The sequence below is a fragment of the Lactuca serriola genome, chromosome 1 (genome assembly GCF_051521515.1).
Source record: "Lactuca serriola cultivar US96UC23 chromosome 1, Lser_US96UC23_V15, whole genome shotgun sequence".
In the NCBI taxonomy this organism is placed as follows: domain Eukaryota; kingdom Viridiplantae; phylum Streptophyta; class Magnoliopsida; order Asterales; family Asteraceae; genus Lactuca; species Lactuca serriola.
In genome coordinates this window covers 31,851,176-31,869,271 of record NC_136408.1, presented here as the reverse complement: position 1 = coordinate 31,869,271, position 18,096 = coordinate 31,851,176, and the positions used below count along the sequence as shown (strand labels likewise).

The following is an 18,096-nucleotide window of genomic DNA, read 5'->3' as shown; positions in this document are numbered from 1 at the left end:
GACCTATGTGTTACATAGGTATATTTAAAAGAAAAATTAAATATAAAATTTTAAACATTTGAGAAGTTTGAATTTATAAGAAAAGTAAGAAAATATTGAAATATCAAAATTAAAGTGTTTTTTTTCTTTTAAATTTAAACAAATAATTTAGATAAATAAAGAAAGAAAACTAATGAAGTTTTAATTTAGTAATTTTGGAATTATAAGGAAAGTTTATTAATGAAATTGATATTTATTTATTATTATATCTAAATACTATATGAAATTTAATAAAATAAAAAAACCAAAAAATATTATATGAAATAAAAATTAATTTAAAATAACCATAAACTTACATATGACAAAATAAATGAAAATTTGATTTGACAAAAAGATCTTTATTTAATTTAATGTATTAGATTAGAGATTTAAAATTTATTTATTTAGTTTTATTTTGTAGTGTTAATTTCGGCCCCTAGTTTTGTTTTCGTCCCCGCGTAACCCTTTTTTTACTACAAATTCTTAAGCGTGTCGGTTACAATATCTTTCATAAGAGGATTCCGTGCATATTCTTAACTATTAAGCAACAGAGAAACAAAACAAAACAACAGAGAAACCCCAAATCCAATACGTGCAGCGAGTGAGAATCGAATTTTGTAGTTCCAATATGGACGGACCACCAGCAAACGACTGTTGCGCAATCTGCCATGGCAACTTCCATATCCCGCATCAAGCCAATTGCTCTCATTGGTATTGCGGTAAGTGTTCATATCCTAATTAATTGTTCCCGTTCTTTTCTAAATTAACATTAAGAAGATCGCATTCAGTCCATTTGGAAGCAGTTTTGGAGAATCCCCGTATATCCGTTGTTTATTTCGTCAATTGAAGTGTCTGTGTGCGCATAGGGCAAAACACGCTATTCCTATTCAAGGAATTAGGGTTTTGGCATGAAGATTATAGCTGTATGTTTGAGGATTTTTTGTCATCTGTTTAAGGGTGTGCATATGAATTTTGATCACATTAATAACTAATATGCATTTTCCCCTCTCTCTGTTAGGAAATTGCATTTTAGAAGTTTGGAATCATGGATCTGCATTACAGCCATGTAAATGCCCTCTTTGTCGTCGCCATATTACTTTGTTGGTTCCTAGCCAGGAATCCTCTGAGCAAGCTGATAATCCCGAAGCTTCTGAGATTATAAGAAAGATTGAATCTTATAACCGAATCTTTGGTTCACATTCAACAGGACTAAGCCAGGTAACTAATCATTATAATTTCCACCAAAAAGTTAAGAAAGAAACTAATCATATTTCTTCAAGATCCATATTCAAAGTCTTTTTTTTTTTTTTTGCAGAGACTACAGGACCTCCCGTTTCTGATCAAAAGATTGTTCCGAGAAGTGATGGATCCTCAAAGATCTCTCCCGTTTGTCATCAAAGCACGCGTATTTCTGGCAGTGAGTTAATAATAATAATAAATTTCATTTTATTGCATATATATGAATATGATTGCTCACTAGTTACTGGTTACTACCACGACAATTTACTATTTTTTTTTTCATACACAGCTTTTATCAACTGTCATTTATGTACTCAGCCCAGTGGACATTATCCCCGAAGGTATGGTTTTCAACTCAGATCAACTTACATAGATTTGCTAAATGCCTACAGACTTAAAAAGATTGATAAAATGTTTTCCTAATTTTGACAGCATTATTTGGAATACTTGGTCTATTGGATGATGTCATTATTGCCCTCATCTTCTTCCTTCACGTTGGCACCTTGTATCGGGCTATACTCGTGCGTCGTTATGGAGGATCTTCAACGTAAAATTTCAAACTGTATGATAATGGACATGGTTGTCTTAGTTTTGAGACTTTATTTTGAACCAAATTATCAATTAGATATAAATATTTTCATGTTTTGGTTGTTGGTTTAGCTGCTTCCCATTTGTGAAGTAAGACAGGACTGACAAAATAGGCTGTACTGTAGTGTGACTGCGATAAAGATTGATGTCAATGAGACGAAATTACAAGTTTTTTTCCCAATCGAAAGGTGGGACAAAAACTGTCAATGAGACGAAATTACAAGTTTTTTTCCCAATCGAAAGGTGGGACAAAAACTCGCTCTCAATCACTTATCTATGCAAAAGATGTGAATGCCCTAATTTTCATTAATAAAAATAGCCCTAAAAAGTTTTGTTGGAAAGAAATGGGTATCTAGTTTCTCGACAAGTTGGTGATTTCATTAGCAAGTTCTTCAATATTCAAAAAAGTTGATCCATCAACATCTGTAGCTAATTCCGCCATTTTCTTCCATTCCATAGCTTTCTTCTTCATCCTTTTCCCCTCAATTCCCTCCATTAATGACCTTACAAGCTTTTCAACTTCATCCCTCTTCACATTCCGGTCAATCTCCATTCCGACCTCCCAATTCCGACACATTTGCCTACAATTGATTCCTTGGTCATGAGAAACCGGCCAACATAACATCGGTACACCAGCCGACAAGCTCTCGATCACCGAACCCCACCCACCATGGGTCAAGAACCCGCCAACTGAAGGGTGGTTCAGCACCTCTTCTTGTGAACACCAGCTTGCTATAAAGCCTCTTGTTTTAACTGCCACCATGAATTCTAGCGGCAAAACCGCCGAACCACCATCTACCAAATCATTCCGGATTATCCAAAGAAAATAATGGTTGCTGTTAACAAGTCCCCAACCTAATTCAAGTAAATCATGTAGAGACATTACTGCTAGACTCCCAAAGTTGACATACACGACTGAGTTCGGTTCCTTTGACTCGAGCCACTTGATGCACCCGGGTTCTTCCTTCCATAAACTATAGCCATTAGAACTTGAATTTGGGGTTTCATTTTCTGTGATTTGATTCAGAAGTAATTGTAGAGGTCCGACTGTGTAGATCTTAGGAAAGATGGATTTAAGCTCTTTGACTAGATTAGCTTCTAATTCGTCGAATGTATGGATGATCATGTGTGAAACTTTATCGGCTGTCCGGGCTGACTCCAACACATAATTGTATGTGGGGTCATCGGGGTTTGCGACTAACACATGTTCTTGTAGATCCCTCAAACGGGTTCCTTCCATTCCTGGAATCCAATCTATTTCGGTATCAGTGTACCCGTTTTTCAAATAACCTTCATCTGCATGAACAACAAATTAATGAGTGGTTTTCAAATACAATTTTCACAGGGTTTGTTTGGTTGGATGGATGAGATGAATCGCTATTGGATCATGTTTGATTGGTCTCTAGGAATAAAATTGATTTTGTATACGCATATAAATACAACACAAACTACCTTTAAGTGGGAGAACTCCTTTGTCGGTCAGAACTTTTGTCTGGTAAGTCACCATGAACCCACAAGCTGCAAGGGTCCAGTAAAGAATGATTGGGATTTTGAGCTTCTCAGCAGCATAAACAGTGTTTGTGAATGTCATGAAGCCATCTGAGATAATACAAGTTGGTGGAATTTCAAGTTGGTCTACAAGATGAAGAAAGGAATCCAAGAAGTTGGGCAAAAGGTACAGGAACAGTTGCTCTGCGGTTTGATTTGGTTCGGTATCGTCATCACAAGGGAGACCATCTGGAACCGTTTTGAATTCAAAACCAGGAGCCACGGCTAGACCATGAAACCCACCGTACTTGAGAAGGCGCTTTTGGTTTGACTCGGTGTTGACGAAGGTTATGTGAAGGCCCTTGTGATGCAGTAGCCTTGCTAGTTTAAGCATACACTTGATGTGGCTTTGTGTTGGAAATGGTATAAACACCACATGAGGCTTTTTCTGATCGTTTCTGGGTTCTGGCTCCATCTCTGTGGCTGTTACTGTGTGCTTTTAGGTGCCTTGAAAGGTGTTATATACGTGGCATTAGAAGAGTCTTAATGAAGTCATTGGTGTCATCGACAATCTTGTTTGAACGCATTTGTCTTTTTAATTTGTACTTTTGGCGTTTAAGATGAAAACTTGTGCCGACAGCTAAGTATTATAAACTCATAAGGTAACAATTGTAGGGACTCGATTGGTATTATACAATTCAGAAGTTTCAACAATGGTTGAAAATCATATATAAACAAAATATGTTCTGGCAGAATTGTTGATACCATCGATGCCTCTGCAACAGTATATGCTCCCTTTTCGATGTAGAAAGTCAATAATGTTGCAGATTTTGTCATATAGATTAGTATAAATTGTTGTGATTTCTTATATGAGACTGTTTGAGTAAAATATAATTTTTAATGAGAGAATGTTAGCAAATAGTAACGAAAATTTAACAATTTGTTATATATCCTTGAACTTTAAAAAAAAAAAAAATTACCTACTAACCTTTAGTTTAGGTTTACTTTTGTGAGAGTAGGTAACTTTTTAACTTGTAAGCTATTAAATTAGTGACATTGCAGTGGTATAATAAATTAGCTGTGTTTGTTTGTCAATTGTCACCTATCTTATATGGATAATCGGCGTGTAGTCTTATGATAAATTAGTTGTGTTTGTTTGTCACCTATCTTACATGGATAATTGGCATCACTACACGTCTTATATGTAAGTGTCTGTATGTATTAGAGTTCCTCTATTTTTTTTGTACAAACTTTTTTAGAGAGAAAACTATAGAGATTCTAATAATATTCTTAATTTTTAACATTTTTTTTTGGGAATACTTGGTTTATTGGATGCTTTTATTATATCCTCATCTTCTTCCTTCACTTTGGTACCTTGTATTGGACTACTCTTGTGCATCACCATGTAGGATCTTCAACGTGACATTTCAAAACTCAAATGAAATTTGTATGCTAATGGAGAATATTATCTTATTTTTGACACTTCCTATTTTCAACCAAAAATCAGTTAGATACAAAGCGGTTAGCCCTTAGCCCTTTCCTTTTGTTCCTCTATGCAGAGCATCATTAACGCCTAACATGACAAGATTGGACATTAGTTTGCATAAATAGGAGCGGATCCAAAACCGGTGTCAATTAAACAAAAATTGTAAACTTTTTTTTTTGATGGAAACAGACTCAGCATCTATCATATATGTGAAAGGCGTGAATGTCATCACACTCATCATCGATGATAGCCTATAAATCTTATCGAGTCCAATTTAATCCAATCCTTTCCTAAATATCATGTGTAACAAATGCAAATTAAGTCTAGTTTCTTCTCTGTTTATTTGATACACACTTACACATGTGGAATCGTAAACAAATATTGGGTATCTAGTTTGTTGACATGTTTGTGATTTCATTAACAAGATCTTCGATATTCAAAGATGAACATCCATTACAATCTGTAGCGATTTCCGCCATTTTCTTCCACTCCATGGCCTTCTTTCTCATTCTCTTACCCTCAATTCCCTCCATTAACGCCTTTACAAGCTTCTCAACTTCATCTCTCTTTGAATTCCTCTCGATCTCCATTCCGACCCCCCAATTCTGGCACATTTGCCGACAGTTAACCATTTGGTCATGAGAAACTGGCCAACATAACATCGGCACACCGGCTGACAGGCTCTCGATCACCGAACCCCAACCACCGTGAGTCAAAAACCCACCAACCGAAGGGTGGTTCAGGACCTCTTCTTGTGAACACCAATTTGCAATAAAACCTCTCGTTTTAACAGCGTCCTCAAATTCCAATGGTAGAATTGCTGATCCCCCGTCAACCATATCAGTCCTGATTATCCAAAGAAAATAATGGTTGCTATTAACAAGTCCCCAACCTAATTCTAGTAACTCTTGTAGAGACATTACTGCTAAACTTCCAAAGTTGACATACAACACAGAGTTTGGTTCCTTCGACTCGAGCCACTCGATGCACTCGGGTTCTTCATTCCACAAGCTATAGCCATTAAAACTTGAGCTTTTAGTCTGGTTGGTCTGGTTCAAAAGTAACTGTAGAGGTCCAACTGTGTAGATTCGTGGAAATATTGATTTAAGTTCTTTGACAAGAGTAGCTTCTAATTCGTCGAAAGTATGGAGGATCACGTGTGAAACTTTATCGGCTGTCCTAGCTGATTCCAACAGATAATTATATGCAGGATCATCGGCGCTTGTGGCTAACATATGTTTGGGTAGATCCCTAAAACGGACTCCTTCCATTCCCGGAATCCAATCTATAAGGGTATCAATGTACCCGTTATTCAAATAACTTTCATCTGCATAAAGAAGACATATACAATTGATCGTCAAATAGGATTTTCATGAACATCATGGACATATTTAGTTGGATGGAATGGAATCAACATGCAATTCCTTTTCCGATTACGCCATATACCAAACAATATCTAAGCTTTAATTGATAATTCAGGGATTAAATTACTTGGATAGTAATTAACCTTTAAGCGGGAGAAGTCCCTTGTCAGTCAGAACTTTAGTCTGGTAATAGGCCATGAATCCACAAGCTGCAAGGGTCCAGTAAAGGATGATCGGGATCTTGAGCTTTTCAGCAGTAGCATTAACAGTGTCTGTGAAAGTCATGAAACCATCTGAGATAATACAAGTTGGTGGACTTTCAAGTCGAGCTACAAGATCAAGAAAGGAACCCAAGAAATTGGTCGAAAGGTACACGAAGAGTCGCTCTGCCTCTGCTGTTTGATTTAGTTCAGTGTCATCATCAGAAGGGAGGCCATCTGGAACCGTTTTGAACTGAAAACCAGGAGCCGTGTCTAGACCATGCAACCCACCGTACTTGAGAAGGCGGTTGTGGCTTGACTCGGTGTTGACAAAGGTTATGTGAAGACCCTTGTGGTGCAGAAGTCTTGCTAGTTTGAGCATACACTTGATGTGGCTTTGTGCTGGAAATGGTATAAACAACACATGAGGCTTCTTCTCATCAATTCTGGACTCTGGGTCCATCTCTAGCTGCGGGGAGTTACCGTGTGTTTTTGGGTGCTATGAAAGCCTGAAAGGTGTTATATTAATATACGTGTCATTAGGAGAAACTTAATGTAGGCATTGGTGGCATCGATAATCTTGTTTGGACATGGTTTTTTGTGCTTTTGGTGTTTGAGTTATTGATTTGAATATTTAAAGGTGAAAACATGTGCTTAATTACCTAAGTATAATAAACTTATAATGTAACGATTGTGGATATTCGATTAGTGTTATGTATACGATTCAGATATAGACAGCTAAGTGCCAACAATTGCTAAATAAGCATAGACAAAAACAATGTTCCGGCAAAATTGTTGATCGATGCCACCGATGACTATTCCCTCAGATTGTAGAAAGTTCATGTTGTAGATTTCGTAGCATATATGAATACAAATTCTTGTGTTTTTTCTGGAATTTCCCCTTATTAATAACCAAGTTCATGAAAAAAAAAGATGTAAACAAAGTTTGTACATTCATAAAATTTAATAATCATCATACAATTTTAGAAAAATAAAAAATTTCAGAAAATAAAACAATATTTTAATTTGAATGATTGTCATATCTGATTTGAAATCAATAAAGTGATAATGATCTCCACAATCATTCGACTTTGTCAATAGGCATTCGACATTCTGTGGCACACTAAATTCCACTTGCCTCTATATGCAACACAAAGATGGAAGCAGTACCCAGAATTGCTCAGAAACCTCATGTGGTGTTCATACCGTTGCCAGCACAAAGCCACATCAAGTGTATGCTCAAACTAGCCAGGATTCTGCACCACAGGGGCCTCCACATAACATTCGTCAACACCCAGTCCAATCACAAACGCCTTCTCAAGTACGGTGGGTTTCATGATCTTGACGGTGTTCCTGGTTTTCAGTTCAAAACGGTTCCAGATGGTCTCTCTTCCACTTCTGACGACGATCATGATCCAACTCAAACCCTCGTTGAACTCTCCGCCTACCTTACGATCAATTTCTTGGATGCCTTTCTTGAAATTGTAGCCGGACTTGAAACTCCGGTCACTTGTATAATCTCCGATGGCTTCATGACTTTCACTCAAACTCCTTCTGCTGCTGAGAAGCTCGGAGTCCCCATCATCCTTTTCTGGACCATGGCTGCCAGTGGGTTCATGGGGTTTTACCAGTCAAAAGTTCTAACGGAGAAAGGAGTTGTCCCACTTAAAGGTTACATTTCTAGTCCATACACAGTTATCATCTTTTCCTTTGCCACTTCTAATTAATCTATCTTGTATTATTTTTGACAGATGATAGTTGTTTGACAAATGGATATGTTGATACCTTGATAGATGTTCCGGGAATGAAAGAGATCCGTTTAAGGGATCTACCTGAACATATCTGGGGGGTAGGTCCAAAATCTTCGGCTTTAAAATTCATGGTGCAAATCGCACATGAAGCTGATAAAATTTCACACATGATTATCCATACTTTTGATGAATTAGAGAGCACTCTTATCCAAGAGATTAAATCCATGTTTCCTCACGTCTACACCATTGGGCCATTGGAGTTACTTTTGGACCAGATGACAGAAAAAGAAACCAAGAGCTCGACTTTCAATGGTTATAGCTTATGGAAGGAAGAACCCGAATGTTTCCGGTGGCTCCATTTGAAGGAACCGAATTCTGTGGTGTATGTCAACTTTGGAAGCCTCGCTGTAATGTCTGTAAAAGATTTGCTTGAATTAGGTTGGGGACTTGTTAACAGTAATCACTATTTTCTTTGGATAATCAGGGATGATTTGGTTGATGGGGGGTGTGCAGTTTTGCCTGCAGAACTGGAAGAAGTGGTTAAAGAAAGAGGGTTTATAGGAAGCTGGTGTTCACAGGAGGAGGTGTTGAACCACCCTTCGGTTGGTGGGTTCTTGACTCATGGTGGGTGGGGTTCGGTCATCGAGAGCTTGTCTGCTGGCGTACCAATGATATGCTGCCCGTTCACAGGTGACCAACGGACTAATTGCAGACAAGTGTGCAAGGAATGGGAGGTGGGGATGGAGATGGGGAGGGAGGTGAAGAGGGATGAAGTAGAGAATCTTGTGAGGGAGTTAATGGGCAGAGGTGGAGGGAGGATGAGAAACAAGGCAATGGAGTGGAGGAAAATGGCAAAAATGGCGACAGATCTTGACGGTTCGTCGTTTTTGGATATTGAAAAACTGGTTACCGAAATTGGTGTGCTTTCAAAAAACTAGATTCATTTAAGGGGGGTAGAGGGGACGTTTTCTAAGGATATCCATAGTGCACTGAACTTCGTAGAGTTCAAAGGATTGTCTCCTTATCATTCTACATTCCATACATCTCACTAAAATTTTTTCTTCAGTTATTTTTGGTTTTCAATTAGAGAGTTCGAATGACCATTGAACTGCAAATCCATTGAATAACAATTTAACATCTTGATCACAAAGTTTTATCTATTGAATGACAACTATATTTGTCATATCATTCAATTCTTTCATTAAACTCATTATTATGGATGCTCTTACTTCGTATGAACAAATATGATAATATATATATATATATATATATATATATATATATATATATATATATATATATATATATATATATATGTTAAAATTGAGGCAAATAAGTGAAGCAAACAATAAATAATAAGAAAATATTGTTAAGAAATAAATAGGAATCAATGAACAAAATCTTCATCTTTGATGGCTGTGCATTGTATATAAAGGAAACAAAAATAAATGAAAATGTAACTCATTCTAAATGTCAAAATCTTTTTTCACTTTCCTATTATTTATACAATAGCCTCCTAGATTTAATATTATAGTCACAAGAAACTCATAATCTCCACCTAGATGATCATATAAGCCCTACCTCGCACTCGACTCCCTTAATCGCCACAACACCTTCACACACAACAACAAGTAAAAACATATGTACACAACCACACCAACAACCACACCAACGGTAACAAGTCAATGCCGCTCACCCTATCTTACCCCTACCTCCACATATGTTTGAGTGAGTAAGACCATAAAAGTTTAATTAATGAGAGTTTTATCATTTTATTAAAACAAATAGTAATTTACATAAAATTAATAAAATCATATTTTGGTCATATTATATAAGTTATCTTCCAATATTTTTGACAAATATGTAAACCAAATATAAAACAAATTTCATTACATAGCAATCAAACGCATAAAAGATTGTAATTACTTTAAAAAAACGTTATACAAACCAAATTTCCCTCGTTAATAAACAAGTTCATAGTTATTTCATGTTATTTTGAATTTTCATTTGTCATCTTGGTAGTGACATACATACACATAAAATACATTTTAGTTCAATACATATCGATTGAAGGCAAACAGGCAACAAACTGCGCCGCTAGCCCTTTCTGGATGGCAAAACCAATTCTTTTGAAAACAACATTTGTGGATCTAGGAGATATGACATTAGAATGCATGATCCGTTGGACTCTATTGAGGAGTTCCACCGCCTCTGGTGTAAGAAACCTAAATGTATCGAATGCAAAAGGTATAAACACATGTTGATTTTCTATACATGCATTCCCGTGCTTTATCACTTTGCACGCAGCGACTTTCAAAACGGCATGCCCTGCTGTGTAACCCCCGCTCCCCAAACCAATGAGAGGAGAAACCCCAGTAAGATCCACGCACGCATGCTTCCCTCTTATCCATCTAAAGACCAAAATGTCAGCCGGTCTAAGTGTAGACCTTCCATAATTATCATATAATTTTATAGAAATTTCAGAAAATAAAACATTATTTTAATTTGAATGGTTAAATCTCCAAAAAAAAGTTTAAAAAAAACTAAAAGTAAAACAAAAACTAAACTTAATAACGGTTCTTGGTTTATCTTCTTTTATTCAGCTGTTTGCTGTTAGTCGCTTCACTTTTGTTGGCAGCCTGCAGGTGTTACTTTTTGTTTCAGACTTCTTTTCGTTTGGTGCTTGCTGTGTTTATTTTCTTGGTTTATCTTCTTTTGTTCAGCTACTTGCTGGCTTCTTTTTCTTTTTTCTAATAATATTGTATCGCCGCTCAATAAAAAAAAAAACTTAATCACACTCTTATTCAATAAGATTGTCGTATCTACTTTGAAATCAATAAAGTGATAGCGATCTCCACAATCATTCGACTTCGTCAACAGGCATTCCACATACAAAGATGGAAGGAGTATCAAGAATTGCTCAAAAGCCTCATCATGTGGTGTTCATACCGTTTCCAGCACAAAGCCACATCAAGTGTATGCTTAAACTAGCAAGGCTACTGCATCACAAGGGCCTTCACATAACCTTCGTCAACACCCACTCCAACCACAAACGCCTTCTCAAGTACGGTGGGTTTCATGATATTGACGGTGTCCCTGGTTTTCAATTCAAAACGGTTCCAGATGGTCTCCCTTCCACTTCTGACGATGACGATCATGATCCAACTCAAACCATCGTTGAACTCGCCAAGTACCTTACGACCAATTTCTTGTCTCCCTTTCTTGAAATTGTAGCCGGACTTGAAACTCCGGTAACTTGTATAATCTCCGATGCTTTCATGACTTTCGCTCAAACCCCTTATGCTGCTGAGAAGCTCGGTGTCCCCATCATCCTTTTCTGGACCATGGCTGCCTGCGGGTTCATGGGGTTTTACCAGGCAAAAATTCTATCGGAGAAAGGAGTTGTCCCACTTCCAGGTAATTAGATTTCGAGTCCATAAAAATCATCATCTTTTCTTAATTAATCCATCTTGTATTGTTTTTGCAGATGAGAGTTGTTTGACAAATGGATATCTTGATACCTTGATAGATATTCCCGGAATGAAAGAGATCCGTTTAAGGGATCTACCGGAACATATCTGGGGCGTAGGGCCAAAATCTTCGGCTTTAAAATTCATTGTCCAAATCGCACATGATGCTGATAAAATTTCACACATGATTATCCATACTTTTGATGAATTAGAGAGAACTCTCATCAAAGAGTTCAAATCCATGTTCCCACATGTCTACACCATTGGGCCACTGCAATTACTTTTGAACCAGATAACAGAAAAAGAAACCAAAAGCTCGACTTTCAATGGTTATAGCTTATGGAAGGAAGAACCCGAATGTTTCCAATGGCTCCATTTGAAGGAACCGAATTCTGTGGTGTATGTCAACTTTGGAAGTCTAGCAGTAATGTCTGTAAAAGATTTGCTTGAATTAGGTTGGGGACTTGTTAACAGTAACCACAATTTCCTTTGGATAATCAGGGATGATTTGGTAGATGGGGAGTGTGCAGTTTTGCCTGCAGAACTGGAGGAAGTGGTTAAAGAAAGAGGGTTTATAGGAAGCTGGTGTTCACAGGAGGAGGTGTTGAACCACCCTTCAGTTGGTGGGTTCTTGACTCATGGTGGGTGGGGTTCGGTCATCGAGAGCTTGTCTGCTGGTGTACCAATGATATGCTGCCCGTTCACTGGTGACCAACGGACTAATTGCAGACAAGTGTGCAAGGAATGGGAGGTGGGGATGGAGATGGGGAGGGACGTGAAGAGGGATGAAGTAGAGAAGCTTGTGAGAGAGTTAATGGGCGGAGGCGGGGGGAGGATGAGAAACAAGGCAATGGAGTGGAGGAAAATAGCGGAAATGGCGACAGATCTTGATGGTTCGTCGTTTCTAGATGTTGAAAAACTGGTTGCCGAAATTAGTGTGCTTTCAAAAAACTAGATTCATGTTGCTTTCTAGGTAGATTTATTTATTTACTAGGTAATAACCGTGGAAACCACGGTCAATATATTTAAAATTTTTATATAGATAAAAAATAATGAATGTCAAAAAAAAAAAAAAAGAATATTGTCGATTGTAAGTAGGTATGAATTAATTTGTTAAGCAAAATAAACACAATAATGTTATTAGAATATGATTTTGTATTTTCAAAATTTGATTTTGAATTGTTACCATAAAAAAAGAAATAATAAAAATCATCGAAAAATGCTACGTGTCAAAGAAACATTTTAAAAAATTGATCATTTTTAGGTTTCATTTATTAGAAGAGTTAGATTAGATTATTATTATTATTATTATTATTATTACTATACAAAAAGCTGTGAAAATGGAAGTCATTTATAAAAAGACCTACCTAATTATTTTTTGCAAAATAAAATTTATCATCAGCAATATATTTTAGATTTAACAGCCCAACATTTTATTCCACTTTCACTAATCAATAGCCTATTACAATTATTTTTGAAAAAAAGGAAAGGAAATAGAAATGGAACGTCGTCTTCGCCCTCGCTGCTGTGCTGCACCGTTTCTTGATCAAAAATCGACGCCGATTTTAACCTGCTCCGTTCGCCGACCGCCGTTCGGCCAAGTCGCCAGCTGTTTGCCACCGTCTCCCTCCAGCCGTTAATGAGCCCAACGACATCAACCAAGTGATCAACTACTGACAGCCGGTTTGTAAATTGTAACTTTGTATAAATTTTGATTGATTTATTGTTGTTGATTATTTGATTTGTATGATTCTCTACCACAAGTTGTGGTCCAAAACAAATTTTTTATTTTTTTAACTTTGTACGATAATGATTGATTCATAATTCATTGTCTCATTGATTTGAAGAACACGTTAGCAACGGAATTGATCAGTGGAATTAAAAACAAGCAAACATCATGAGAGATTTTAGAGTAATACTTGAATTTAATTTGATTAAGAAGTAACTAAATGACCCACTTATAAGCGTAATTAATCAAAATTCTTGTTTTGATTAGTTGATTAACAGTCTTAACATTTGATTAATACTCATTCAACTTCAGAATTTATTTAGACTTGAAATTTGAGAACATTGTCAAGTTGTTATTGTCATGATTTTATGATTTGTGTATTTGATAACAAAATATTGATAATGGTTATTAATTTGATACTATTGTAATATTCAATTTCAGAATCAAGAATTAAGAATGTCTTTGCATAAGTTTTTTAAAAAGAAAGAAGATGACGAACAACAACATAAGTATATGAAGGCGGATTTAAACTCAATACCCGTTGATCCGTTTGAACGACCGAGTATATAATTTTATCATGTAAACCAAAGAGATGAAATTAGAAGACCATACTTGCAAAAAGAGCATTTCCAACCTCTAAATCATAAATTCCCACCACGTGATTTTAGAGGTAAACCTCGAAGATTTATTCAATTTTGGTTTGATGATAATAAATATTGGTTAGAATATAGTATAAAACAGGATGCTGCATTTTGTTTATGTTGTTATCTATTCAAATCAAGTATACCCAATCAAGGTGGATCAGATCATTTTGTGAAATCTGGATTCAAGGCTTGGAATAGGAAATCAGGAATAGATAACCACAAAGAAGGAACTCCACACACTATTGTTGTCCAAAAGTGCCAAAGTTTGATGAACCAAAGACAATCCACTGCGTCTGCTTTTGAGAAACAAACTACTTTATAAGAAAAAGAATATCGTACGTGTTTGAATGCTTCAATTGATTGTGTTAGGTTCCTAATCCGACAAGGGTTATCATTTCGTGGTCATAACGAGAAAGAAGACTCAGATAATAAAGGTAACTTTCTTGAACTACTACAGTGGTTAGCCAATCGATGTGATGTTGTAGATCGCATTGCGTTAAAGAATGCCCCAAAAAATGCACAAATGAAATGCGGTGAAATTTAGAAAGATATTGTGCAAGCATGTTAAGATGTAATTTTAAATGTTATTATAGGAGAGCTTGGAAATGATTTTTTTTTACAGTTTTAGTAGACGAGTCACGTGATGTGTCATGTAAAGAATAAATGGCATTGGTTTTGCGGTTTGTAAATAGAAAAGGTGAAGTTGTAGAAATGTTTGTTGGCCTTAGAAATGTTAATGACACTTCGGCTTTGTCACTAAAGGCTACCATTTATGATGTGCTTGCAAAACGGAATTTGAGTCCTAGTAGGATTAGAGGACAAGGGTATGATGGTGCTAGTAATATGAGTGGTGCATTCAGTGGATTGAGGACTTTGATTATGAATGAAACAAAATATGCACACTTTGTTCATTGTTTTGTTCACCAATTACAGTTAGCCCTAGTGTTTGTTGCAAAGAATCACACGACGATTAATGATTTTTTTGATGTGGTTTCTCGAATGTTAAATATTATTGGGTCTTCTTACAAAAGATGAGATAAGTTAAGAAAAAAACAAGCAGTTAAAGTTATGGCAGCATTGGCTGAAGGTATTCTTTATGTGGTTTATTTTCATTTGTTTATGATATTTATTCTCCTAATTCATTTCTTATGTGGTTTATTTTAGGTGAGCTTCAGAGTGGTACCGGTTTAAATCAAGAAGTTGGTATTAAACGACCGTCTGATACTCGATGGGGTTCTCATTTTGCATCCTTATTAAATATCCAAACCATATATGCTTCCATTTGTGATGTACTAGAAGACATTAGTGAATTTGATAGTGATCGTGATCGTAGAGCTGAAGTAATTTGCATCTTAAAGTGGTTAAAATCATTTGATTTTGTGTTTTGTCTACATTTTATGGTCGATATCTTGGGAGTGACGGGTCATTTGAATACAATACTACAAAGAAAAGACCAAGATATCATAAATGCTATGAATCAATTAAGTAGATCAAAAAAAGCAATTCAAGAAAGTAGAGATATAGGATGGGACCCACTTTTAGAGAAAGTTACTTTGTTTTGTGCTAAAAACAAAGTTAAAGTCGTGGATTTGGAAGATGAATATTTTAATGGATACAGTCATTGCAAAGGTTCATAGGTTAGTAATGTTTGTTATTACCAACTAACACCTTGGTTTTTAAATTTATTGTGATATATCATTAGTTATTAATATATATATGTGTATATATATTTTTAACGTTATCAACTTGCATCATTATCAAGTTGATGTATTTAAGGAGGTGATTGATATGTAACTTCAAGAGTTGAACAATCGCTTTAATGAAGTAAACACAAATTTACTTCTCTGTATTGCTTGTTTGTGCCCAAGTGAATCTTTCAAAGCCTTTGATTTAGAAAAATAATGAAAATGGCTACACTTTATCCCGAAGAGTTTCCAACATAATATGATCTTCGAGTTCTTGAAGTGGAACTTGGAAATTATATTAAAGATGTGCGAGAAGATGAACGATTTACTGATTTGAAGAGCATTGGAGACCTTGCCAAAAAGATGGTCGAAGAAAAGAAACATATAATATATCCTAAGGTTTACCTTCTTGTGAAACTTGCATTGATCTTACCCGTAGCAACAATAAGTGTGGAACGCGCATTTTCAGCAATGTAGTTGATAAAGACCGATATACGCAACAGAATGAGTGATTAATTTTTGAGTGATAGTTTAGTGCCGTATATTGAAAAAATGTTTTAAAAGGTATTGGTAATGACGCAATTGTGAATATGTTTCAAGATATAAGACCTCGTAGGGTTCAATTGTAAGAACTTTATTATAACTATTGAACAGATGTTTAAATATATTAGTCATACAACCCTCGTAGGGTTCATAAGGAACCATATGGTTTTTGGTTCTAGATTTGCCACTGATTATATTTAAAGATGAAAGCCATTTTTGACTTTCTTATTATTTGTATAATAGCCCCTAGATTAGCATTATAGTTACAAGAAACCCACATTATTCACCTTGTTGATCATACTTTTATTTAATTTCGAAAGAAAATATTGTATCGGTGAAAGTTCAACCCTCTATCCATCTTGAAACAGAAACCTTTACTAAACTTCTATACCCAAGTTTTGGCCAAAGCTCCAAACCATATGTTGACCTACAATATCGACCCAGGTGATCCTTCACTAGTAAACCAAAACCATTATTGTTGAACCCTTGTGTTTCCTTCATCCAGATCACCATGACACTGCTAGAAAAGAAGGGTTTTGCTATAGGGAAATAACAACGAAAAATTTCCGTAGGTAAATTAGCTACATAATACCAACGAAATTCCTATGGAATGGGATGCCCTAAATTAGTAAAGAAATAGCTGCAGAATAACGATGGACGCACATCCGTAGGTATTCTGTTGATAATTAGCTACAGAATAGCTATGGAATAGCGACAGAAGTAAGCCCGTAGGTATTCCGTAGGTAATTAGCTACATAATAGTTACGAACTACCCCAGACGAAAATATGTTAGGGTGCAAAGTCATGCTTGGATGTTGTGTTTTAGGCTTTCCTCTTTGTATGTGTAAATGGGTTGAATCTTTCCTATAAATAGGAAGTGAGTGACTCCCATTAAGTAAGTGAATCCATTTGGAGTGTTAGACTAGAGAGAGAAACTTTGTACAAACCCATTTGTATAATCTTTCTAGATCTAATAAGAGCTTACAAAGATTTATTTACTCCTTGTGTTCTTGAATTTGTATGATGAATCACTAGATCTTTCCTAATTCCGCACATGCCATCATAATCAACACCACTACAATTGGTATCAGAGCGAGTGTTCTTGATTTGATCAAGAATTGATCCTTGATGGCTTTCTTGATTTGGTGATTCATTTTTTGATCATGGATCTTCGCATTTTGAAAGTGTTTTTGTGTTCTTGAAGTCGAATTTTTCTTTGATTTGATCCATAATTCGACTTTCTCTCTCTAGAATACTTGTTTGTATCACTTTCTCTTTCTAGAAAACCCATTCAAAATCACTTTCTCTCTCTAGAATTCTTCAAGTTTTTGTGATCATGGTGAATTTGCCTTACAATTCTTGGATTTTGATCATTGAAGGTATCAAATACAAAGTCAATAAAGATCAATATTATGGGTTTGTGTTAAACAAGAAGATATATTAGGGAACTATGGTTTCTTATGGAGGATTGAAGGATGATCATGGAAGTTTGATATTCCAACCACTTTGTGAGATCAAATGGTTGGCTGATATTACATGTTCCATAATATCACGTAGTAGTGATAAGATTGGAGAAGAAAAATATTTGTTCGATAAGAAATATGTTTCTCTTGTTGAAAACCCAAATGATCTTCGTGCTCTTAAGGTAGTTGAAGTTCTTGACAATGGAGTTCAATGTGATGTTCTTGATGTTCAAGAAAAAGGAGTTCAAGTTGATTCTCAAGATGAAAAAGTTTTTTGCTCAATTGGAGTTCAAACTGATGATATTTTGTGTTCTTGTGATTCGTTTGAAGGAATGATTCCTTATCGGAAGCCGGTGATCCAAGAAAATCACAAATATCAAACTCCAAAAGATTTGATTCAAACTCAAAATGTTGATGTTGTGAAAAGT

General features: G+C 35.9%; 6 protein-coding genes across 6 annotated transcripts; 4 read left to right on the top strand and 2 right to left on the bottom strand.

The window, feature by feature from the left end:
* The first annotated feature begins 527 nt into the window (after positions 1–527).
* Positions 528–1,897, top strand: LOC145080771 (uncharacterized). Its single transcript, XM_079023195.1, has 5 exons — positions 528–737; positions 1,037–1,236; positions 1,334–1,435; positions 1,547–1,598; positions 1,690–1,897. Exons 1-5 carry the CDS (start codon positions 647–649, stop codon positions 1,806–1,808), a joined length of 564 nt encoding a protein of 187 aa, XP_078879321.1. The 5' UTR covers positions 528–646; the 3' UTR covers positions 1,809–1,897.
* A 70-nt stretch (positions 1,898–1,967) lies between these two features.
* On the bottom strand, positions 1,968–4,135 carry LOC145080755 (UDP-glycosyltransferase 85C1-like). The gene is made up of 2 exons (XM_079023194.1): positions 3,298–4,135; positions 1,968–3,141 (listed from the first exon to the last, which is right to left on the bottom strand). Exons 1-2 carry the CDS (start codon positions 3,806–3,808, stop codon positions 2,198–2,200), a joined length of 1,455 nt encoding a protein of 484 aa, XP_078879320.1. The 5' UTR covers positions 3,809–4,135; the 3' UTR covers positions 1,968–2,197.
* A 957-nt stretch (positions 4,136–5,092) lies between these two features.
* On the bottom strand, positions 5,093–6,862 carry LOC145080739 (UDP-glycosyltransferase 85C1-like). The gene is made up of 2 exons (XM_079023193.1): positions 6,327–6,862; positions 5,093–6,146 (listed from the first exon to the last, which is right to left on the bottom strand). Exons 1-2 carry the CDS (start codon positions 6,844–6,846, stop codon positions 5,209–5,211), a joined length of 1,458 nt encoding a protein of 485 aa, XP_078879319.1. The 5' UTR covers positions 6,847–6,862; the 3' UTR covers positions 5,093–5,208.
* A 606-nt stretch (positions 6,863–7,468) lies between these two features.
* On the top strand, positions 7,469–9,327 carry LOC145080723 (UDP-glycosyltransferase 85C1-like). Its single transcript, XM_079023192.1, has 2 exons — positions 7,469–8,054; positions 8,135–9,327. The coding sequence occupies exons 1-2, from the start codon at positions 7,541–7,543 to the stop codon at positions 9,070–9,072; spliced, it is 1,452 nt and encodes a 483-aa protein (XP_078879318.1). The 5' UTR covers positions 7,469–7,540; the 3' UTR covers positions 9,073–9,327.
* A 1,452-nt stretch (positions 9,328–10,779) lies between these two features.
* Positions 10,780–12,786, top strand: LOC145080707 (UDP-glycosyltransferase 85C1-like). Its single transcript, XM_079023190.1, has 2 exons — positions 10,780–11,551; positions 11,622–12,786. The coding sequence occupies exons 1-2, from the start codon at positions 11,032–11,034 to the stop codon at positions 12,557–12,559; spliced, it is 1,458 nt and encodes a 485-aa protein (XP_078879316.1). The 5' UTR covers positions 10,780–11,031; the 3' UTR covers positions 12,560–12,786.
* Positions 12,787–15,045: 2,259 nt separating this feature from the next.
* Positions 15,046–15,614, top strand: LOC145053183 (uncharacterized). The gene is made up of 2 exons (XM_079001187.1): positions 15,046–15,064; positions 15,142–15,614. The coding sequence occupies exons 1-2, from the start codon at positions 15,046–15,048 to the stop codon at positions 15,612–15,614; spliced, it is 492 nt and encodes a 163-aa protein (XP_078857313.1).
* The last annotated feature ends 2,482 nt before the right edge of the window (positions 15,615–18,096 follow it).

Bases quoted from the DNA above. Each gene is read 5' to 3' on its own strand.
- LOC145080771 (XM_079023195.1), top strand. From the start codon at position 647: ATGGACGGACCACCAGCAAACGACTGTTGCGCAATCTGCCATGGCAAC. The intron at 1,436-1,546 runs GTGAGTTAATAA...TTTCATACACAG, and splicing joins AAGCACGCGTATTTCTGGCA to CTTTTATCAACTGTCATTTA. The intron at 1,599-1,689 runs GTATGGTTTTCA...TAATTTTGACAG, and splicing joins AGTGGACATTATCCCCGAAG to CATTATTTGGAATACTTGGT.
- LOC145080755 (XM_079023194.1), bottom strand. From the start codon at position 3,808: ATGGAGCCAGAACCCAGAAACGATCAGAAAAAGCCTCATGTGGTGTTT. The intron at 3,142-3,297 runs GTAGTTTGTGTT...TTGTTCATGCAG, and splicing joins AGGAGTTCTCCCACTTAAAG to ATGAAGGTTATTTGAAAAAC.
- LOC145080739 (XM_079023193.1), bottom strand. From the start codon at position 6,846: ATGGACCCAGAGTCCAGAATTGATGAGAAGAAGCCTCATGTGTTGTTT. The intron at 6,147-6,326 runs GTTAATTACTAT...TTCTTTATGCAG, and splicing joins GGGACTTCTCCCGCTTAAAG to ATGAAAGTTATTTGAATAAC.
- LOC145080723 (XM_079023192.1), top strand. From the start codon at position 7,541: ATGGAAGCAGTACCCAGAATTGCTCAGAAACCTCATGTGGTGTTCATA. The intron at 8,055-8,134 runs GTTACATTTCTA...TATTTTTGACAG, and splicing joins AGGAGTTGTCCCACTTAAAG to ATGATAGTTGTTTGACAAAT.
- LOC145080707 (XM_079023190.1), top strand. From the start codon at position 11,032: ATGGAAGGAGTATCAAGAATTGCTCAAAAGCCTCATCATGTGGTGTTC. The intron at 11,552-11,621 runs GTAATTAGATTT...TTGTTTTTGCAG, and splicing joins AGGAGTTGTCCCACTTCCAG to ATGAGAGTTGTTTGACAAAT.